The 21,921-nt window shown below is 44.7% G+C and overlaps 1 protein-coding gene across 1 annotated transcript in view; it reads right to left on the reverse strand.

The window, feature by feature from the left end:
* LOC120043569 (lysine-specific demethylase phf2-like) overlaps nt 1-21,921 on the reverse strand; it is a gene marked incomplete at its 3' end in the record, with an annotated part of 83,501 nt that overhangs the window by 41,331 nt on the left and 20,249 nt on the right. Inside the window, exons 3-5 of the mRNA XM_038988125.1 lie at nt 21,699-21,810; nt 17,116-17,203; nt 15,002-15,188 (exon numbers count right to left, since the gene is read on the reverse strand). Coding sequence (XP_038844053.1) covers nt 15,002-15,188; nt 17,116-17,203; nt 21,699-21,810 — 387 coding nt within the window. The remainder of the gene's footprint in view (nt 1-15,001; nt 15,189-17,115; nt 17,204-21,698; nt 21,811-21,921) is intronic.

Consider the following 21,921-nt stretch of genomic DNA (forward strand, 5'->3'; position numbering starts at 1 on the left):
ATATATTGTGTCCATTTTGGAGTCACTTTAATGTTTACTAAGAATACATATGTGTGTCTACCAATTCTACATTAATGTGGGGGGGGGGTAGTCTAGTGGTTAGAGTGTAGTGGGGGGGGAGAGCTGAGTGGTTGAGTGTAGCGGGGGGTTGGGGGCGAGCCTAGTGGTTAGAGTGTAAAGGCGGTAGGGTAGGTCTAGTGGTTAATCAAGTCGTTAGGGGGGGGGGTATCTAGTGGTTCGAGTGTTAGGGGGTGGAGTAGCCTAGTGGTCATTAAGTGTACGGGGGGGGGGGGTAGCCTATTGTTAGAGTGTACGGGGGGGGGGGGGAGCCTAGTGGTTAGAGTGTACGGGGGGGGGGAGCCTAGTGGTTAGAGTGTAACGGGGGGGGGGTTGGGGGTGAGCCTGTGGTTATATTGTACAGGGGGGGGGGGGGGGGGGGGGGGAGGCCTAGTGGTTAGAGTGTAGGGGGGGGGGAGCCTAGTGTTAGAGTGTAGAGGCGGTGGTACCTAGTAGTGTTAGACTTGTAGGGAGAGGTGGGGGGTGAGCCGAGTGCATGTTATGAGTGTAGGGCGGCAGCGTACCTAGTGGTTAGAGGTAGACGGGGGGGGGACTGGGGGAGCCATAGGTGGTTAGCTGTGTACAGTGGGCGGCAGGTAGTCCTACTGGTTATGTGTGTGTGCTAGGGGCGGCAGGTACCTGGTGTTTACAGTGTAGGGGCGGCAGTACTGTACCTAGTGTTAGAGTGTAGGGACGCAAAGGTATCCTAGTGGTTAGAGTGTATAGAGACACGCAGGTAGCCTAGTGGTTGAGAGTGTAGGGGCGGCGGTAGCCTAGTGGTTAGGTGGAGGGACGGCAGTAGCCTAGTGGTAGAGTGTAGGGGGACGGCAGGTAGACTAGTGGTTCGAAGTGTAGGGGGGGGGGGGGCAGTATCCTAGTGGTTAGTAGTGTAGGGACGGCAGGTAGCCCCCTAGTGGTTAGAGTGGAGGGGCGTAGGATAGCCTAGTGGTTCGAGTGTACGGGGGGGGGGCAGGTCGCCTAGTTGTTAGAGTGTAGATGACGGCCGTAGCTAGTGTTAGAGTGTAGGGGTGGCAGGTAGCCTAGGGTTAGAGTGTAGGGGTGGGTAGGTAGCCTAGTGGTTAGAGTGTAGGGGCGGCAGGTAGCCTAGTGGTTGAGTGTAGGGACGGCAAGTACAGTCTGTGCTTGAAGAAGGTGTAGGGTGGTAGGTAGCCTAGTGGTTAGAGTGTAGGGGCGGTCGGTAGCCTAGTGGTTTAGAGTTTCATGGGCGGTAGTTTTAAGCTAGTGGTTAGAGTGTAGGGGCGGTAGGTATCCTAGTGGTTAGAGTGTAGGGGCGGCAGGTAGCCTAGTGGTTAGAGTGTAGGGACGGCAGGTAGTCTAGTGGTTAGAGTGTATGGGGCGGTAGGTAAGCTAGTGGTTAGAGTGTAGGGGCGGTAGGTAACCTAGAGGTTAGAGCGTTGGGCCAGTAACTGAAAGGTTGCTGAATCGATTCCCCGAGCTGACAAGGTAAAAATCTGTCGTTCTGCCCCTGAACAAGGCAGTTAACCCGCTGTTCCCCGGTAGGCCGTCATTGTAAAATAAGAATTTGTTTTTAACTGACTTGCCTAGTTAAATAAAGGATACATCATACACCCAAGACATGCTAACCTCTCACCATTACAATAACAGGGGAGGTTAGCATTTTATATCATACACCCAAACAATGCAAACCTCTCACCATTACAATAACAGATGGGAGGTTAGCATTTTATATCATACCCCAGACATGCTAACCTCTCACCATTACAAAGGTTAGCATTTTATACCAAGAGCTCCCCTACTAAAACAGGGATGGTTAGCATTTTAATATCATACACCCAGACATGCTAACCTCTCACCAATTACGATACAGGGGAGGTTAGCAATTATATTCTATCACACCCAAGACTCGCTAACCTCTCACCATTACAATAACAGGGGAGGTTAGCATTTTATATCAGCACTAACCACATAAAACGGAGTTAGCATTCCAGACTAACCTCTCACATTACAATACGGGGTTACATTTTAATCCAGAATGCCTCCCATATAAACAGGGGGTTAACATTTTTATATCTAACCCACAGACCTGCTAACCTCTTCACCATTACAATACAGGGGAGGTTAGCATTTTATATCATACCCCAGACATATGCTAACCTCTCACCATTACAATACAAGGGAGGTAGCATTTTATATCATAACCCCAAGACATGCTAACCTCTGACCATTTACAATGACCAGGGAGGTTTTATATCATACCCCAAAGACATGCTACCTCTCACCATACATATAACGGGAAGAGGTTTAGCATTTATATCATAACCAGTGCTAACCGCATTATGAGGTTATTCCACCCTCAGCTCAACCTCTGACCATTACAATACAGGGAGGTTTTATATCAATACCCCCAAGACATGCTAACCCTTCTGACCATTACAAAGCAGGGTGAGGTTTTATATCAATACCCCCAAGACATGCTAACCTCTCACATACAGGTGTTACATACCCAAACATGCTCAATGAGGTTTAGCATTTTATATCATACCCCCAAAGACATGCTAACCTCTCACCATTACCAACACAGGGGAGGTTAGCATTTTTATATCATACCCCAAGACATGCATAACCTCTACCATTACAATAATAGAGGAGGTTGGCAATTTTAATATCAATACCCCAAGACATGCTACTCTCACCATTACCATAACAGAGAGTTATCATTTTATATCAACCCCCAAGACATGCTAACCTCCACCTTACCATAACGAGGAGTTAGCATTTTAATCATACCCCCAAGCATGCTAACCTCTCACCTTACCATAACAGAGGAGGTTAGCATTTTTATCATACCCCCAAGACATGCTAATCTCTCACCATTACCAATAACAGGAGGTTAGCTTTTATATCATATCCCAAGACATCTAACCTCTCACCATTACAATGACATTGGCGTTTAGCTTTTTGTGGGGGGGGGGGGGGGGGTGTATGATATTTATGCCTCTAACTTTCTCACTAATCATTATTCACGATTCATTTAGTTCGTGTCAGTCTCTGTAACACTTTTAATATTGTTTTTGATCTCAAGAGATTCTTTCTCATCTATTGTGTTATATAGTATATTTCAAATGTATTGTATTATATGACTAGTTCATTTTGTTTCACTTGATATTTAATTTCACTAAGTATGTTTTAATCCGTCATATTTCAGTCATAAAGTACATGTTTTTCAGCAGTGTTATATGTATAACTACGCTGTACTCTCCGGATCCACAAGAGGGAGCTGTTACCTGCTGTTTAGAGCGAGAGCTCATCCTGACACACACTGCACCAGTTCTGCCACAGATAATGAGATATTTCACCAGATGTATAAATGTGAAGCATCTGCTTGTCGTTTCCACTCACTACCAAATATGGTAGTGAGAGAAAGCCCAGTGGCCGGCAGTGGGAGAAGATGGAAGGAGATGGATTTATGGTGACATTCTGCAAATTTTTCTCGTCGATTAAACATTTGATCTGAATCAAATTTTCTGTTCCCAAAACTAGAATCTGTAATGAACAGATATGACTAAGTTTAGTAGACTTTGCCCTTTGCCAAAGTTTTAAAAAATGGCTTTGTTTAGAAGGAGTGCGTAGTCGATTTTAGTTATTGCACACACGCACTTCACAGAGGAAGCATTCCCTAAAGGAAATATGCAGAAGCATGCCAGAATGAGGCAATAGGATCTCACTAGCTCGTACTTTGCTCCGCCCACCTCCTTGCTTCATCTGCCCACTATGACTCATGTTTTAAAACGGAATTCATAATGAATCTTCTGCATATTTAAATGTTGTTATTAACCCCTTTGTGCTGAATGTGTTGCAGGTCCAGACGTAGGTGTGGATGTGATAGATGTGACCAAGCAGAAAGACAGTAAAATGAAGCTGAAGGATTTTGTAGATTACTACTACAGCACCAGCAGGAAGACAGTATTAAACGTTATCAACCTTGAGTTCTCTGACACACGGTAAACACAGCTTTGTCTAATTCACGTACATTTTTATCATCAGCATGTTAATGATACTTTAATTATGTACTATTTAAGTTTTTTATTTAATTCAATTATTTATTTAACCTCTATTTAACCAAATTAGTCTTGTTGAGATAAAAATCGAATTTCAAGATAGATCTAAAACGTGATTTATTTTTGTTGAACGCTACCTATCTATCCCAGTAGCTACCTGTCTATCTGTCCCAGTAGCTAACTGTCTGTCTATCCCAGTAGCTACCTATCCATCCCAATAGCTACCTGTCTGTCTGTCCCAGTAGCTACCTGTCTATCTGTCCCAGTAGCTAACTGTCTGTCTATCCCAGTAGCTACCTATCCATCCCAATAGCTACCTGTCTGTCTGTCCCAGTAGCTACCTGTCTATCTGTCCCAGTAGCTACCTGTCTGTCTGTCCCAGTAGCTACCTGTCTATCTGTCCCAGTAGCTACCTGTCTATCTGTCCCAGTAGCTAACTGTCTGTCTATCCCAGTAGCTACCTATCCATCCCAATAGTCTACCTCTTCCCTGTCCTGTCCCCAGTAGCACTGTCTGTCTTTCCCAGTAGCTACTGCCTGTCTTCCAGTAGCTACCTATCCATCCCAATAGCTACCTGTCTGTCTGTCCCAGTAGCTACCTGTCTGTCTGTCCCAGTAGCTACCTGTCTGTCTGTCCCAGTAGCTACTGTACTGTCTGATACCCCAGTAAGCTACGCTGTCTATCCCAGGCACCTGTCTCCAGACTACCTGTCTATCCCAGTAGCTACCTGTCTATCCCAGTAGCTAACTGTCTGTCCCAGTAGCTAACTGTCTGTCTGTCCCAGTAGCTACCTGTCTATCCCAGTAGCTAACTGTCTGTCCCAGTAGCTACCTGTCTATCCCAGTAGCTACCTGTCTATCCCAGTAGCTACCTGTCTATCCCAGTAGCTACCTGTCTATCCCAGTAGCTACCTGTCTATCCCAGTAGCTACCTGTCTATCCCCAGAGTACGTTCTATCCGTAGTAACTGTCCGCGTAGCTAACTGTCTATCCCAGTAGCTAACTGTCTGTCCCAGTAGCTAACTGTCTGTCTGTCTGTCCCAGTAGCTACCTGTCTATCCCAGTAGCTAACTGTCTGTCCCAGTAGCTAACTGTCTGTCTACCCCAGTAGCTAACTGTCTGTCTACCCCAGTAGCTAACTGTCTGTCTACCCCAGTAGCTAACTGTCTGTCTGTGTACCCCAGTAGCTAACTGTCTGTCTGTGTACCCCAGTAGCTAACTGTCTGTCTGTGTACCCCAGTAGCTAACTGTCTGTCTGTGTACCCCAGTAGCTAACTGTCTGTCTGTGTACCCCAGTAGCTAACTGTCTGTCTGTCCCAGTAGCTACGTCATGTCTGATCCCAGAAGCTTACTGTCTGTCTGTCCCCAGTAGCTAACTGTCTCTGTCCCTGCTAACTCTCGATAGCTAACTGTCTGTCTGTCCCATAAGCTAACTGTCCTGTCTGTCCCAGTAGCTAACTGTTCTGTCCCTTGTACTTCTTCGTCAGTAGCTAACTGTCTGTCTGTCCCAGTAGCTAACTGTCTGTCTGTCCCAGTAGCTAACTGTCTGTCTGTCCCAGTAGCTAACTGTCTGTCTGTCCCAGTAGCTAACTGTCTGTCTGTCCCAGTAGCTAACTGTCTGTCTGTCCCCGTAGCTAACTGTCTGTCTGTCCCCGTAGCTAACTGTCTGTCTGTCCCCGTACTTAACTGTCTTCCTGTCCCCGTAGGTCTGCTGGCAAGCTAGTCTGTCTGTCCGTAGCCTACTGTCTGTCTGTCCCAGTAGCTAGCTGTCTGTCTGTCCCAGTAGCTAGCTGTCTTTCCCATTTAACTGTCTATGATTATATTGTAGTCTTTGGAATGGACAGTATAGTGGAGAGCCCTCAGATCTATTTATATAATATCATGTTTCTAACATTACATGACATGGTTGTTTTATTCTCTCTCTCTCTCTCCACTCTCTGTCTCTCTCTCTCTCTCTCCACTCTCTGTCTCTCTCTCTCTCTCTCTCCACTCTCTGTCTCTCTCCTTTCTCTCTCTCCTTTCTCTGTCTCTCTCTCTGTTTCTCTCTCTGTTTCTCTCTCTCCACTCTCTGTCTCTCTCTCTCTCTCTCTCTCCACTCTCTCTGTCTCTCTCTCCCTCCACTCTCTCTGTCTCTCTCTCCCTCCACTCTCTCTGTCTCTCTCTCCCTCCACTCTCTCTGTCTCTCTCTCTCTCCACTCTCTCTCTCTCTCTCTCTCTCTCCTCTCTCTCCACTCTCTCTCTCTCTCTCTCTCTCTCTCCACTCTCTGTCTCTCTCTCTCTCTCTCCACTTCTCTCTCTCTGTTTCTCTCTGTTTCTCTCTCTCTCCACTCTCTGTCTCTCTGTTTCTCTCTCTCTCCACTCTCTCTGTCTCTCTCTCTCTCTCTCTCCACTCTCTGTCTCTCTCTCTCTCTCTCCCTCTCTCTCTCTCTCTCTCTCTCTCTCTCCACTCTCTGTCTCTCTCTCTCTCTCTCCACTCTCTGTCTCTCTCCTTTCTCTCTCCTTTCTCTGTCTCTCTCTCTGTTTCTCTCTGTTTCTCTCTCTCTCCACTCTCTGTCTCTCTCTCTCTCCACTCTCTCTGTCTCTCTCTCTGTCTCTCTCTCTCTCTCTCTCTCTCTCTCTCTACTCTCTCTCTTTCTCTGTCTCTCTCTCTCTATGTCTCTCTCCTTTCTCTGTTTCTCTCTCCTCCTCTCTCTCTCTCCACTCTCTCCTCCTCTCTCTCCACTCTCTCCTCCTCTCTCTCTCTCTCCACTCTGTCTCTTTCTCTGTCTCTGTCTCCTCTTTCTCTCCCTCTCCCTCTCACACCTCTCTCAGGATGGACAGTATAGTGGAGAGCCCTCAGATTGTGCGGAGGCTGTCGTGGGTAGAGAACTACTGGCCAGACGATGCTCTCCTGGGGAAACCTAAAGTCACTAAGTACTGTCTGATCGGTGTTAAAGACAGCTACACCGACTTCCACATCGAGTGTGGAGGGGCCTCCGTCTGGTACCACGTACTCAAGGTATGACACGCTTAATAACCTTATTGATCCAGGTAGATTGATCAAGACAATATGTCTGTACAGCCAGTATGCAACGTGCAGTACGACGAACAAGGAGGAGTCTTTAGGCACTGTTATAATGATGAACTAAAATACTCCCTTTTCCCTATGTAGTGCACTACTTTAGACCAGGGCCCTATTCCCTATATAGTGCACTACTTTAGACCAGAGCCCTATTCCCTATATAGTGCACTACTTTAGACCAGGGCCCTATTCCCTATATAGTGCACTACTTAACCAGGGCCCTATTCCCTATATAGTGCACTACTATAGACCAGGACTCTAACCAATCAAAACGATGATAAACGGGTCCTGATGTTGTTGATGTTGATGTTGTTGATGTTGTTGTTTCCAGGGAGAGAAGATCTTCTTCCTGATCAAGCCCACGTCAGCCAACCTATCGCTGTACGAGCGCTGGAGGTCCTCAGCCAATCACACTGAGATGTTTTTCGCCGACCAGGTGGACAAGTGTTACAAGTGACATCTGAAGCAGGGACAGACCCATTCATACCGTCGGTTAGTGCACTCTGAAGTAGTGTTCATACCGTCATAGTAGTGCACTCTGGGCAGGGACAGACCCTATTCATACCGTCATTTTAGTGCACTCTATGGTATTCATACCGTCAGGTTAGTCGCTCTGAGCATGGGACAGCTAGTCATACCTCAGGTTAGTGCACTCTGAAGCAGGACAGTTTCATACGTCAGGTTAGTGCACTCACTCTGAAGGCGGGACAGACCCTATTCTACCGTCAGGTTAGGTGCACTCTGAAGCAGGGACAGACCCTAATTATCATACGTGCAGGTTAGTGCACTCTGAAGCAGGGACAGACCCTATTCATACCGTCAGGTTTAGTGCACTCTGAAGCAGGGACAGACCCTATTCATACCGTCCAGTTAGTGCACTCTTGAAGCAGGGACAGACCCTATTCATACCGTCAGGTTAGTGCACTCTGAAGCAGGGACAGACCCTATTCATACCGTCAGGTTAGTGCACTCTGAAGCAGGGACAGACCCTATTCATACCGTCAGGTTAGTGCACTCTGAAGCAGGGACAGACCCTATTCATACCGTCAGGTTAGTGCACTCTGAAGCAGGGACAGACCCTATTCATACCGTCAGGGTTAGTGCACTCTGAAAGGGACAGACCCTATTTCATCCCGTCAGGTTAGTGCACATCTGAAGCAGGGACAGACCCTATTGCTATACCGGTCAGGTTAGTGCACTCTGAAGCAGTGGACAACCCTATTTTCTACAAACAATGGGGGGGGGGCTCAGGTTACTGTGCACACTCTGAGTCTATAGGACAACCCTATTCATACCGTCAGGTATGCACTCTGAAGTGCTGGGGACAGACCCTATTACAGCAGTATGTACCGGTATGTTAGTAGCTACACTGCCTTATGAACCACATAGCATATCATTTACAGCAGTATGTACGGTATGTTAGCTACGCTGTCCTATGAACCACATAGATATCATTACCCGCAGTATGGACCGGTATGTCAGCTCACACTGGTTCCTTACGAACCACATAGCATATCATTACAGCAGTATGGACGGTAGTTAGCTACACTGTCCTAATGAACACACAGCATATCATACAGCAGTAGGACAGGTATGTTAGCTACACTGTCCTTATGAACCACATAGCATATCATTACAGCAGTATGGACGGTCTGTAGCTAGCTACGGCTATTCCTTATGAAACCACATAGCATATCATTACAGCAGTATGGACCCCTTATGAACACATAGCATATCATTACCAGCAGTATGGACCGGTATGTTAAGCTACACTGTCCTTATGGAACCACATAGCATAATCATTACAGCAGTAATGGACCCGGTATGTTAGCTACAAAGCTTGTCCCTTATGAAACCAACATAGCATATCATTACAGCAGTATGGACCGGTATGTTCCTAGCTACACTGTCCTTAATGGAACCACATAGCATATCATTACATGCAGGAGGGACGCCGGTATGTATAGCTAAGCTGTCCTTACTGAACAACATAGCCATAATCATTACAGCAGTATGGACCGGGTAGTTAGCTAAGCTACACTGTCCCTTATGAACCACATAGCATATCATTACAGCAGTATGGGACCAGGTAATGTTAGCTAGCGACACTGTCATTATGTGAACCACAATAGCATATAATTACAGCAGTATGGAACGCGGTATGTTAAGCTACAGCTGTCCTTATGAAACAACATAAGCATAGAATTACAGCAGGATGTACCATGTATGTTAGCTACCTGTCCTTATGAACCACATAGCATATCATTACAGCAGTATGTACCGGTATGTTAGCTACAGCTGTCCTTATGAACCACATAAGCATATCATTACAGCAGTATGGACCGGTATGTTAGCTACACTGTCCTTATGAACCACATAGCATATCATTACAGCAGTATGGACCGGTATGTTAGCTACACTGTCCTTATGAACCACATAGCATATCATTACAGCAGTATGTACCGGTATGTTAGCTACACTGTCCTTATGAACCACATAGCATATCATTACAGCAGTATGGACCGGTATGTTAGCTAGCTACACTGTCCTTATGAACCACATAGCATATCATTACAGCAGTATGGACCGGTATGTTAGCTAGCTACACTGTCCTTATGAACCACATAGCATATCATTACAGCAGTATGGACCGGTATGTTAGCTAGCTACACTGTCCTTATGAACCACATAGCATATCATTACAGCAGTATGGACCGGTATGTTAGCTAGCTACACTGTCCTTATGAACCACATAGCATATCATTACAGCAGTATGGACCGGTATGTTAGCTAGCTACACTGTCCTTATGAACCACATAGCATATCATTACAGCAGTATGGACCGGTATGTTAGCTACGCTGTCCTTATGAACCACATAGCATATCATTACAGCAGTATGTACCGGTATGTTAGCTACGCTGTCCTTATGAACCACATAGCATATCATTACAGCAGTATGTACCGGTATGTTAGCTACACTGTCCTTATGAACCACATAGCATATCATTACAGCAGTATGTACCGGTATTTTAGCTACGCTGTCCTTATGAACCACATAGCATATCATTACAGCAGTATGTACCGGTATGTTAGCTACACTGTCCTTATGAACCACATAGCATATCATTACAGCAGTATGGACCGGTATGTTAGCTAGCTACGCTGTCCTTACGAACCACATAGCATATCATTACAGCAGTATGGACCGGTATGTTAGCTACACTGTCCTTATGAACCACATAGCATATCATTACAGCAGTATGGACCGGTATGTTAGCTACACTGTCCTTATGAACCACATAGCATATCATTACAGCAGTATGGACCGGTATGTTAGCTACGCTGTCCTTATGAACCACATAGCATATCATTACAGCAGTATGGACCGGTATGTTAGCTACGCTGTCCTTATGAACCACATAGCATATCATTACAGCAGTATGGACCGGTATGTTAGCTAGCTACGCTGTCCTTATGAACCACATAGCATATCATTACAGCAGTATGTACCGGTATGTTAGCTACGCTGTCCTTATGAACCACATAGCATATCATTACAGCAGTATGGACCGGTATGTTAGCTAGCTACACTGTCCTTATGAACCACATAGCATATCATTACAGCAGTATGGACCGGTATGTTAGCTAGCTACACTGTCCTTACGAACCACATAGCATATCATTACAGCAGTATGGACCGGTATGTTAGCTAGCTACACTGTCCTTATGAACCACATAGCATATCATTACAGCAGTATGGACCGGTATGTTAGCTAGCTACGCTGTCCTTACGAACCACATAGCATATCATTACAGCAGTATGGACCGGTATGTTAGCTACACTGTCCTTATGAACCACATAGCATATCATCACAGCAGTATGTACCGGTATGTTAGCTACGCTGTCCTTATGAACCTCATAGCATATCATTACAGCAGTATGTACCGGTATGTTAGCTACGCTGTCCTTATGAACCACATAGCATATCATTACAGCAGTATGGACCCGGTATGTTAGCTACGCTGTCCTTATGAACCACATAGCATATCATTACAGCAGTATGTACCGGTATGTTAGCTACTCTGTCCTTATGAACCACATAGCATATCATTACAGCAGTATGTACCGGTATGTTAGCTACGCTGTCCTTATGAACCACATAGCATATCATTACAGCAGTATGGACCGGTATGTTAGCTACACTGTCCTTATGAACCACATAGCATATCATTACAGCAGTATGTACCGGTATGTTAGCTACACTGTCCTTATGAACCACATAGCATATCATTACAGCAGTATGGACCGGTATGCTAGCTAGCTACACTGTCCTTATGAACCACATAGCATATCATTACAGCAGTATGGACCGGTATGTTAGCTAGCTACACTGTCCTTATGAACCACATAGCATATCATTACAGCAGTATGGACCGGTATGTTAGCTACACTGTCCTTATGAACCACATAGCATATCATTACAGCAGTATGGACTGGTATGTTAGCTACACTGTCCTTATGAACCACATAGCATATCATTACAGCAGTATGGACCGGTATGTTAGCTACGCTGTCCTTATGAACCACATAGCATATCATTACAGCAGTATGGACCGGTATGTTAGCTACGCTGTCCTTATGAACCACATAGCATATCATTACAGCAGTATGGACCGGTATGTTAGCTACACTGTCCTTATGAACCACATAGCATATCATTACAGCAGTATGGACCGGTATGTTAGCTAGCTACACTGTCCTTATGAACCACATAGCATATCATTACAGCAGTATGGACCGGTATGTTAGCTACACTGTCCTTATGAACCACATAGCATATCATTACAGCAGTATGTACCGGTATGTTAGCTACACTGTCCTTATGAACCACATAGCATATCATTACAGCAGTATGGACCGGTATGTTAGCTACACTGTCCTTATGAACCACATAGCATATCATTACAGCAGTATGTACCGGTATGTTAGCTACACTGTCCTTACGAACCACATAACATATCATTACAGCAGTATGGACCGGTATGTTAGCTAGCTACACTGTCCTTATGAACCACATAGCATATCATTACAGCAGTATGGACCGGTATGTTAGCTAGCTACACTGTCCTTATGAACCACATAACATATCATTACAGCAGTATGGACCGGTATGTTAGCTACACTGTCCTTATGAACCACATAGCATATCATTACAGCAGTATGGACCGGTATGTTAGCTACACTGTCCTTATGAACCACATAGCATATCATTACAGCAGTATGGACCGGTATGTTAGCTACACTGTCCTTATGAACCACATAGCATATCATTACAGCAGTATGGACCGGTATGTTAGCTACGCTGTCCTTATGAACCACATAGCATATCATTACAGCAGTATGGACCGGTATGTTAGCTACGCTGTCCTTATGAACCACATAGCATATCATTACAGCAGTATGGACTGGTATGTTAGCTACACTGTCCTTATGAACCACATAGCATATCATTACAGCAGTATGGACCGGTATGTTAGCTACACTGTCCTTATGAACCACATAGCATATCATTACAGCAGTATGGACCGGTATGTTAGCTACGCTGTCCTTATGAACCACATAGCATATCATTACAGCAGTATGGACCGGTATGTTAGCTACGCTGTCCTTATGAACCACATAGCATATCATTACAGCAGTATGGACTGGTATGTTAGCTACACTGTCCTTATGAACCACATAGCATATCATTACAGCAGTATGTACCGGTATGTTAGCTAGCTACGCTGTCCTTATGAACCACATAGCATATCATTACAGCAGTATGTACCGGTATGTTAGCTAGCTACGCTGTCCTTATGAACCACATAGCATATCATTACAGCAGTATGGACCGGTATGTTAGCTACGCTGTCCTTACGAACCACATAGCATATCATTACATATCATTACTTCCAGTCATTGTGCTTATGCTAACAGATACCCATAGACTTCCAGTCATTGTGCTAACGCTAACAGATACCCATAGACTTCCAGTCACTGTGCTAATATTAGTTTGCATTGGGCTCTCAAAACTTCCTGTAACTTCTTCCAGAACATGATTTAGTGTTGCTTACCGAGAAGCGAACATATAAGGCATTTAGCTGTTCTGGTAGGCTCGCGTCACAGATCGCTGAACCTCAGTCTAAGAGGATCAGTGAAGTAACAGATTAAGCCTGTGTCCAGGAAACTGTTATATAGAGTTTAACCATATAGGTTGCGTTCCAGGCCGACTACATTGCATTGAATCGACCAATGGTTGTGTGCCACGTCATCGACTTAGCAGTCAGCACCAGATTGATATATCATATGATGTGGTCAGCTGATGTGTTAAACACCTACAGTTGAAGTCGGAAGTTTACATACACTTAGGTTGGAGTCAACTTCTTATAGCTGGGGGCGCTATTTTCACGTTCGGATGAAAAGCGTGCCCAGAGTAAACTGCCTGCTACTCAGGCCCAGAAGCTAAGATATGCATATTATTATTCGTATTGGATAGAAAACACTCTGAAGTTTCTAAAACTGTTTGAATGATGTCTGTGAGTATAACAGAACTCATATGGCAGGCAAAAACCTGAGAAAAAATCCAACCAGGAAGTGGGAAATCTGAGGTTTGTAGGTTTTCAAGTCTTTGCATAGCCAATATACAGTGTCTATGGGGTCATATTGCACTTACTCAGGCTTCCACTAGATGTCAACAGTCTTTAGAACCTTGTTTCAGGCTTCTACCTTGAAGGGGGAGAGAATAAGAGCTGATTGACTAAGGGGTCTGGCAGAATGCCATGAGCTCAGTCAGGCGTGCGGCCGAGAGAGTGAGCTGCGTTCTCTTTCATTTCTAAAGACAAAGGAATTGTCCGGTTGGAACATGATTGAAGATTTATGATAAAAACATCCTAAAGATTGATTCTAAACATCGTTTGACATGTTTCTACGAACTGTAATATAACTTTGTGACTTTTCGCCTGGACTAAGTGTGCCTGCGCCTCATGAATTTGGATTTGTGAACTAAACGCGCGAACAAAAAGGAGGTATTTCGACATAAATTATGAACTTTATCGAACAAAACAAACATTTATTGTGGAACTGGGAATCCTGGGAGTGCATTCCGATGAAGATCATCAAAGGTAAGTGAATATTTATAATGTTATTTCTGACTTCTATTGACTCCACAACATGGCGGGTATCTGTATGGCTTGTTTTGGTACCTGAGCGCTGTACTCAAATTATTGCATGGTGTGCTTTTTCCGTAAAGCTTTTTTGAAATCTGACACAGCGGTTGCATTAAGGAGAAGTCTATCTTTAATTCCATGCATAACATTTGGATATAAATATGAACTTTATCGAACAAAACATACATGTATTGTTTAACATGAAGTCCTATGAGTGCCATCTGATGAAGATCATCAAAGGTTAGTGATTCATTTTATCTCTATTTCTGCTTTTTGTGTCTCCTCTCTGGCTGGAAAAATGGCTGTTTTTCCGTGACTAGGTACTGACCTAACATAATCGCATGGTATGCTTTCGTCGTAAAGCCTTTTTGAAATCGGACACTGGTGGGATTAACAACAAGTTTATCTTTAAAATTGTGTATAATACTTGTATGTTTGAGTAATTTTAATGATGAGATTTCTGTTGTTTGAATTTGGCGCCCTGCACTTTCACTGGCTGTTGTCAAGTCGATCCCGTTAACGGGGATCTCAGCCATAAGAAGTTATTAATTAACAAACTAAAGTTTTGGCAAGTCGGTTAGGACATTTACCTTGTGCATGTTGCAACCGAGGACAAACAACTTTTACATTCAGCACTCAGTATGTGAGTGTTGCTGGAGCAGAGTGGAGTGGAGCTGGAACAGAGTGAAGTGGAGCTGGAACAGAGAGGAGTGGAGCTGGAACTGAGAGGAGTGGAGCGGGAACAGAGAGGAGTGGAGCTGGAGCAGAGAGGAGTGGAGCTGGAACTGAGAGGAGTGGAGCTGGAACAGAGAGGAGTGGAGCTGGAATGGAGAGAGGAGTGGAGCTGGAATGGAGAGAGGAGTGGAGCTGGAATGGAGAGAGGAGTGGAGCTGGAATGGAGAGAGGAGTGGAGCTGGAACAGAGAGGAGTGGAGCAGGAACAGAGAGGAGTGGAGCAGAGAGGAGTGGAGCGGGAACAGAGAGGAGTGGAGCGGGAACAGAGAGGAGTGGAGCGGGAACAGAGAGGAGTGGAGCTGGAGCAGAGAGGAGTGGAGCTGGAGCAGAGAGGAGTGGAGCTGGAGCAGAGAGGAGTGGAGCTGGAGCAGAGAGGAGTGGAGCTAGAGCAGAGAGGAGTGTTTATATGCTATTTAATACAACATGTAGCCTATTTGAAATGATGATCGCTTCTTACAACCACATTTTCCAGCTGTTTATTAAAATACGTTTCATTCAAATCACATGGTTTGGTTTCAGTACTTCAGAACCAACTGGTAGGTCCAGGTAGTGACAGAAACAGATAGGTTGCTTCAATTGTGATTTTAATGAATGGAGCGAATTTGAAGCAGGAGTGTTTTTTTTTCCTGTGAGGAGCATTTTTTACCGGAGCGGTTGGAAAGGAAGTGGCGCACCGGAGCGGTCGGAAAGGAAGTGGAGCACCGGAGCGGTCGGAAAGGAAGTGGAGCACCGGAGCGGTCGGAAAGGAAGTGGAGCACCGGAGCGGTCGGAAAGGAAGTGGAGCACCGGAGCGGTCGGAAAGGAAGTGGAGCACCGGAGCGGTCGGAAAGGAAGTGGAGCACCGGAGCGGTCGGAAAGGAAGTGGAGCACCGGAGCGGTCGGAAAGGAAGTGGAGCACCGGAGCGGTCGGAAAGGAAGTGGAGCACCGGAGCGGTCGGAAAGGAAGTGGAGCACCGGAGCGGTCGGAAAGGAAGTGGAGCACCGGAGCGGTCGGAAAGGAAGTGGAGCACCGGAGCGGTCGGAAAGGAAGTGGAGCACCGGAGCGGTCGGAAAGGAAGTGGAGCACCGGAGCGGTCGGAAAGGAAGTGGAGCACCGGAGCGGTCGGAAAGGAAGTGGAGCACCGGAGCGGTCGGAAAGGAAGTGGAGCACCGGAGCGGTCGGAAAGGAAGTGGAGCACCGGAGCGGTCGGAAAGGAAGTGGAGCACCGGAGCGGTCGGAAAGGAAGTGGAGCACCGGAGCGGTCGGAAAGGAAGTGGAGCACCGGAGCGGTCGGAAAGGAAGTGGAGCACCGGAGCGGTCGGAAAGGAAGTGGAGCACCGGAGCGGTCGGAAAGGAAGTGGAGCACCGGAGCGGTTGGAAAGGAAGTGGAGCACCGGAGCGGTGCTCACGCTCAGCGGTCCTGTGAGCTTGGTGTGGCCTACCACTTCGCGGCTGAACCGTTGTTGCTCCGAGACGTTTCCACTTCACATTAACAGCAGTTACAGTCGACCGGGGGCAGCTCTGGAGCAGAGAGGAGTGGAGCGGTCGACTGTAAACAGCAGTTACAGTCGACCGGGGGCAGCTCTGGAGCAGAGAGGAGTGGAGCTGGAGCAGAGAGGAGTGGAGCTGGAGCAGAGAGGAGTGGAGCGGTCGACTGTAAACAGCAGTTACAGTCGACCGGGGGCAGCTCTGGAACAGAGAGGAGTGGAGCGGTCGACTGTAAACAGCAGTTACAGTCGACCGGGGGCAGCTCTGGAACAGAGAGGAGTGGAGCGGTCGACTGTAAACAGCAGTTACAGTCGACCGGGGGCAGCTCTGGAACAGAGAGGAGTGGAGCGGTCGACTGTAAACAGCAGTTACAGTCGACCGGGGGCAGCTCTGGAACAGAGAGGAGTGGAGCGGTCGACTGTAAACAGCAGTTACAGTCGACCGGGGGCAGCTCTAGAACAGAGAGGAGTGGAGCTGGAGCTGGAGCAGAGAGGAGTGGAGCTGGAACAGAGAGGAGTGGAGCGGTCGACTGTAAACAGCAGTTACAGTCGACCGGGGGCAGCTCTGGAGCAGAGAGGAGTGGAGCTGGAGCAGAGAGGAGTGGAGCTGGAGCAGAGAGGAGTGGAGCGGTCGACTGTAAACAGCAGTTACAGTCGACCGGGGGCAGCTCTAGCGTTTATCACAGTGACAGTTGTAATACTCATCACTGCATCCTGTATCAAAACATTGGCTGGTCCTCATTCAAGTCCCAGAGATCACTTCATTATGAAATGTTTGTTTCCAAAGCTCTAGTACACAAGCTCCCAACTTAGCGAACGTAAAGTATAAAAACATGGTTAACTCTAGAGGTCCCTCTGGTCTCCACCAATTTAGGTCCTCTTTTAGTTTTAGTGGCCCCAATTGTTGGAATAACCTGCGAAATACCTTGCATGTTGATACCCTGGTGCCATAAGGGAAATGTAGTTCTCTGGTGTTCAATGAACTCATTGAGGATTGCAGGTGTTTCCGTTGATTGTAATGGTTTATTCGTTGAGGTTGTACCTTGTCATTTTATTTGGAATGTTCATTTTCTTGATAGTGAAAATGTTTGTCCTCAGGGCACCAATGTGAATGAGACCCTGGTCCCTGAATAAATAAAAGTAAAAACATGTTTTCCTGATGAACAGGGGGCCCATAGCTGAACCCCGGCTTGCAGCTGTATTGGTGTCTTGTCCTTGATACCATGTCTTGTTTTGAGCTGTTTTGACACATGTCCCATCTATGCTAATATGGCTAAAATTAGATAGTTAGCTAACCAACAACTGTAGCGATGTATTTGAGAGACAAGTGTTTATTGTGCAAATGTATTTATGTTTTCAATAAACATTTAGAGACGAAAAATAGTTTACATGTTGTCAATGATCCTTTGAATGTAAGCCAAGCCGTCTGTTTAAACCCAAAGTTGCACACGCTTCAGTTTGCTGCTAAACAACCCACCCAGTGGCGAACCCACCTTTCTAGCTTTTCTTTTTGATACCTGTTTTGCATGTTATTTTGTCATTAATACGTGTCATATTATTATTATTATTATACCTTTATTTCAACAACAGACTGAGACCAAGGTGTCTTTTACAGCTGGGCCCTGCATATACATATTTACACATACAGTTTAGGTACAATGATTAAGAAACTAAACAAGACAAACAAAACGATCACAGATAACACAAAGAAATACAGCATCAGATTACATTTACACACAGGTTATTCCCCTAACAGCACAAGAACTTGCATTACCCAGAGCAGTTACAAGCAATACAAAAATAAAAATCCTCCAATAAATATTTAAAATTAGCAACAGGGGGACAAGAGTCTCAAGTTTAAGTATCAGTTTGCAATATAAATATTTTTTAATTGAGTTAATAAAACCGCATAGAAACTCGGTCTCTTTTTTGTTTTCTTGAGTATGGCAGCTCCAAAATGCAAGTGTTTCAGCCTCGCTCAGTGCTTTCTGTGGTGGTAGGGCAAGCCAGCAGAAAATACAGAGCGTAAGGGTTGGTAATGTTTTCTAGTTGTGCCGTGATTGGCTGTCACTCATGGGGACACTACGTCACCGCCAACTCTAAGGGTAGAGCTCGAAAATTCAAGCCCCTTGGGTGCTGCCATAGAGTTACATTAGAAGTGCCCATCCAAGAAGGCTCAAGGTCATTGGCCACAGATAAAATGACTTCAAATCACCTTATATGTACAGTAGCTTTGATTGGACTGATCATGTCAACATCATACTTTCAAAATCTTAGCTAGTAGTCATCATCATGAATCAAGTCGACAACCTACTGGCTAATCCTTTTCAATCCTTGTCATATGAAGAGAAATTATAGATAAAACGTACCGGTGCTCATCGGCAATAATTACAATGACCATAGTTTGTAAGGCACACATCCATGTCAGCATAAAGATTACACAACAAGTTGGAAATCGCAAATTCAACAATGAATTTGGAAGGAATCGGTGGCTAACTGCAAGCATTGCAAAGCAATCACTAGCCTGCTATTCAGTGGAGTGGCTGTGTAGTTCAAGTCTGGGTTTAAGGGTCTCTTTTTCAGGCTTAAAAGGATAACCATTCAACATTGGCCATGGTGTCAATCCAGCATGACTTCTGCCGCTTTCAAAACAACTGGAAACTCAGAAGTGGGAAATCCGATTTCAGTGAGTTCAAGACAACTGGGAACTCAGAAAAAAACGGTCATCCAACTCAGAATTGTCAGTTGGGAACTCGGGCCTCTTTCTAGAGCTCCGACCTGAAGATCACTGACGTCATCATGATTCAACCTCGTTTTTTCCGAGTTCCCAGTTGTCTTGAAAGCGCCATAAATCCAGAGAATGTCAGACTTTGATGACAAGTGAGCACAGCAAAACAAGATGAGTCCAAAAATGTATTGTATGCTGCTGCATAAATGATGTAATATGCCAGGTAGATATGTATACTGTAGCTAAGAAAGTAATACTAAGTGTATGTTGTATAGTAAGCTGTTAGTAGCCCATGTGCTTCACCCTAATAATTTGGTCTATTTACCCCTCTTCATTTCACCTAATGTTCTGACTTGGTGGTGCACATGTAGCCTTTAACCTGTTTTTGAGAAATGTAATCATTGAATATTGTAAGAGCTTTCATTGTCTGCTTTTATGCCCCCTTTATTTATTCTCCGGTTCTGACTTGGTGTAGAGGGAGAATACTGTAAGAGCAGCCAAAGTTCTGAATTCTGTCGCTGTTCATTTCAAAAGTGCCAAACAAATAGTTATATTGACTAGGTCCGTCGTCACTCGCTCATTAATGTCTTAATCGAAATTACGGATTGCCTCTTATGCGCTTGTCTTCCCCTTATACCATAGTTTGTACATCGTAATTGTCAGTAGAAACCACATTTGTTTAAGCAAGTCAGCCATATCAGCTATGTTTTTTTTTAAAGGCAGTAAATGAGGCTGAATGAACTGTTTCGCTGCCAGACAAGGCTCCACTGAGGCTCAGGGGTAGCAGTGGTAAGGTGTTGGGACTCTGCTGTTAGGACTCTGGGACAGCTTTATGTAGACCTTAACAGTTTGTGGGCACCGTTTGTCACCGTTATAGTGCAATTAATGTATTGTTTACTGTTGTGGGTTTGCCCCACCAAGGTTTACATTCTAAAATCACCACCTGTCTATAATGACCACACTAGATGAACAAGTCCTGTTCAATCAGCTACTGTTGAGACCGCTCTGGGATGTATTAGTACAGTCTGATTATCCTGTCTGAGATGTATTATCCTAGTCTGATTATCCTGTCTGAGATGTATTATCCTAGTCTGATTATCCTGTCTGAGATGTATTAGTACAGTCTGATTATCCTGTCTGAGATGTATTAGTACAGTCTGATTATCCTGTCTGAGATGTATTAGTACAGTCTGATTATCCTGTCTGGGATGTATTAGTACAGTCTGATTATCCTGTCTGGGATGTATTAGTACAGTCTGATTATCCTGTCTGAGATGTATTAGTACAGTCTGATTATCCTGTCTGAGATGTATTAGTACAGTCTGATTATCCTGTCTGAGATGTATTAGTACAGTCTGATTATCCTGTCAGATGTATTAGTACAGTCTGATTATCCTGTCTTAGATGTATTAGTACAGTCTGATTATCCTGTCTGGGATGTATTAGTACAGTCTGATTATCTTGTCTGAGATGTATTAGTACAGTCTGATTATCCTGTCTGAGATGTATTAGTACAGTCTGATTATCCTGTCTGAGATGTATTAGTACAGTCTGATTATCCTGTCTGAGATGTATTAGTACAGTCTGATTATCCTGTCTGAGATGTATTAGTACAGTCTGATTATCCTGTCTGGGATGTATTAGTACAGTCTGATTATCTTGTCTGAGATGTATTAGTACAGTCTGATTATCCTGTCTGAGATGTATTAGTACAGTCTGATTATCCTGTCTGAGATGTATTAGTACAGTCTGATTATCCTGTCTGAGATGTATTAGTACAGTCTGATTATCCTGTCTGAGATGTATTAGTACAGTCTGATTATCCTGTCTGGGATGTATTAGTACAGTCTGATTATCCTGTCTGAGATGTATTAGTACAGTCTGATTATCCTGTCTGAGATGTATTAGTACAGTCTGATTATCTTGTCTGAGATGTATTAGTACAGTCTGATTATCCTGTCTGAGATGTATTAGTACAGTCTGATTATCCTGTCTGAGATGTATTAGTACAGTCTGATTATCCTGTCTGAGATGTATTAGTACAGTCTGATTATCCTGTCTGAGATGTATTAGTACAGTCTGATTATCCTGTCTGAGATGTATTAGTACAGTCTGATTATCCTGTCTGGGATGTATTAGTACAGTCTGATTATCTTGTCTGAGATGTATTAGTACAGTCTGATTATCCTGTCTGAGATGTATTAGTACAGTCTGATTATCCTGTCTGAGATGTATTAGTACAGTCTGATTATCCTGTCTGAGATGTATTAGTACAGTCTGATTATCCTGTCTGGGATGTATTAGTACAGTCTGATTATCTTGTCTGAGATGTATTAGTACAGTCTGATTATCCTGTCTGAGATGTATTAGTACACATAGAGACAACACACACAGTTGTTTACCTGGGGAAGGTGCGACTGCGGAGCTCCTTGATGAACACCTGACTGCCGTTCTGAACAGCTCGGATGTCTCCTCTCTGTCCCGTGTCCTGTTTATTCCTTTTCTTATTTTTCACTAAAAGAAAACAAAAATATTAACACACATGAACACAAACACCACCATTAGGAACAACAACAAAATATATGTAATGTGAGACAATAATAAAATAACATCACCACAGGGTCC

This window comes from Salvelinus namaycush, unplaced genomic scaffold (assembly GCF_016432855.1).
Source record: "Salvelinus namaycush isolate Seneca unplaced genomic scaffold, SaNama_1.0 Scaffold96, whole genome shotgun sequence".
In the NCBI taxonomy this organism is placed as follows: domain Eukaryota; kingdom Metazoa; phylum Chordata; class Actinopteri; order Salmoniformes; family Salmonidae; genus Salvelinus; species Salvelinus namaycush.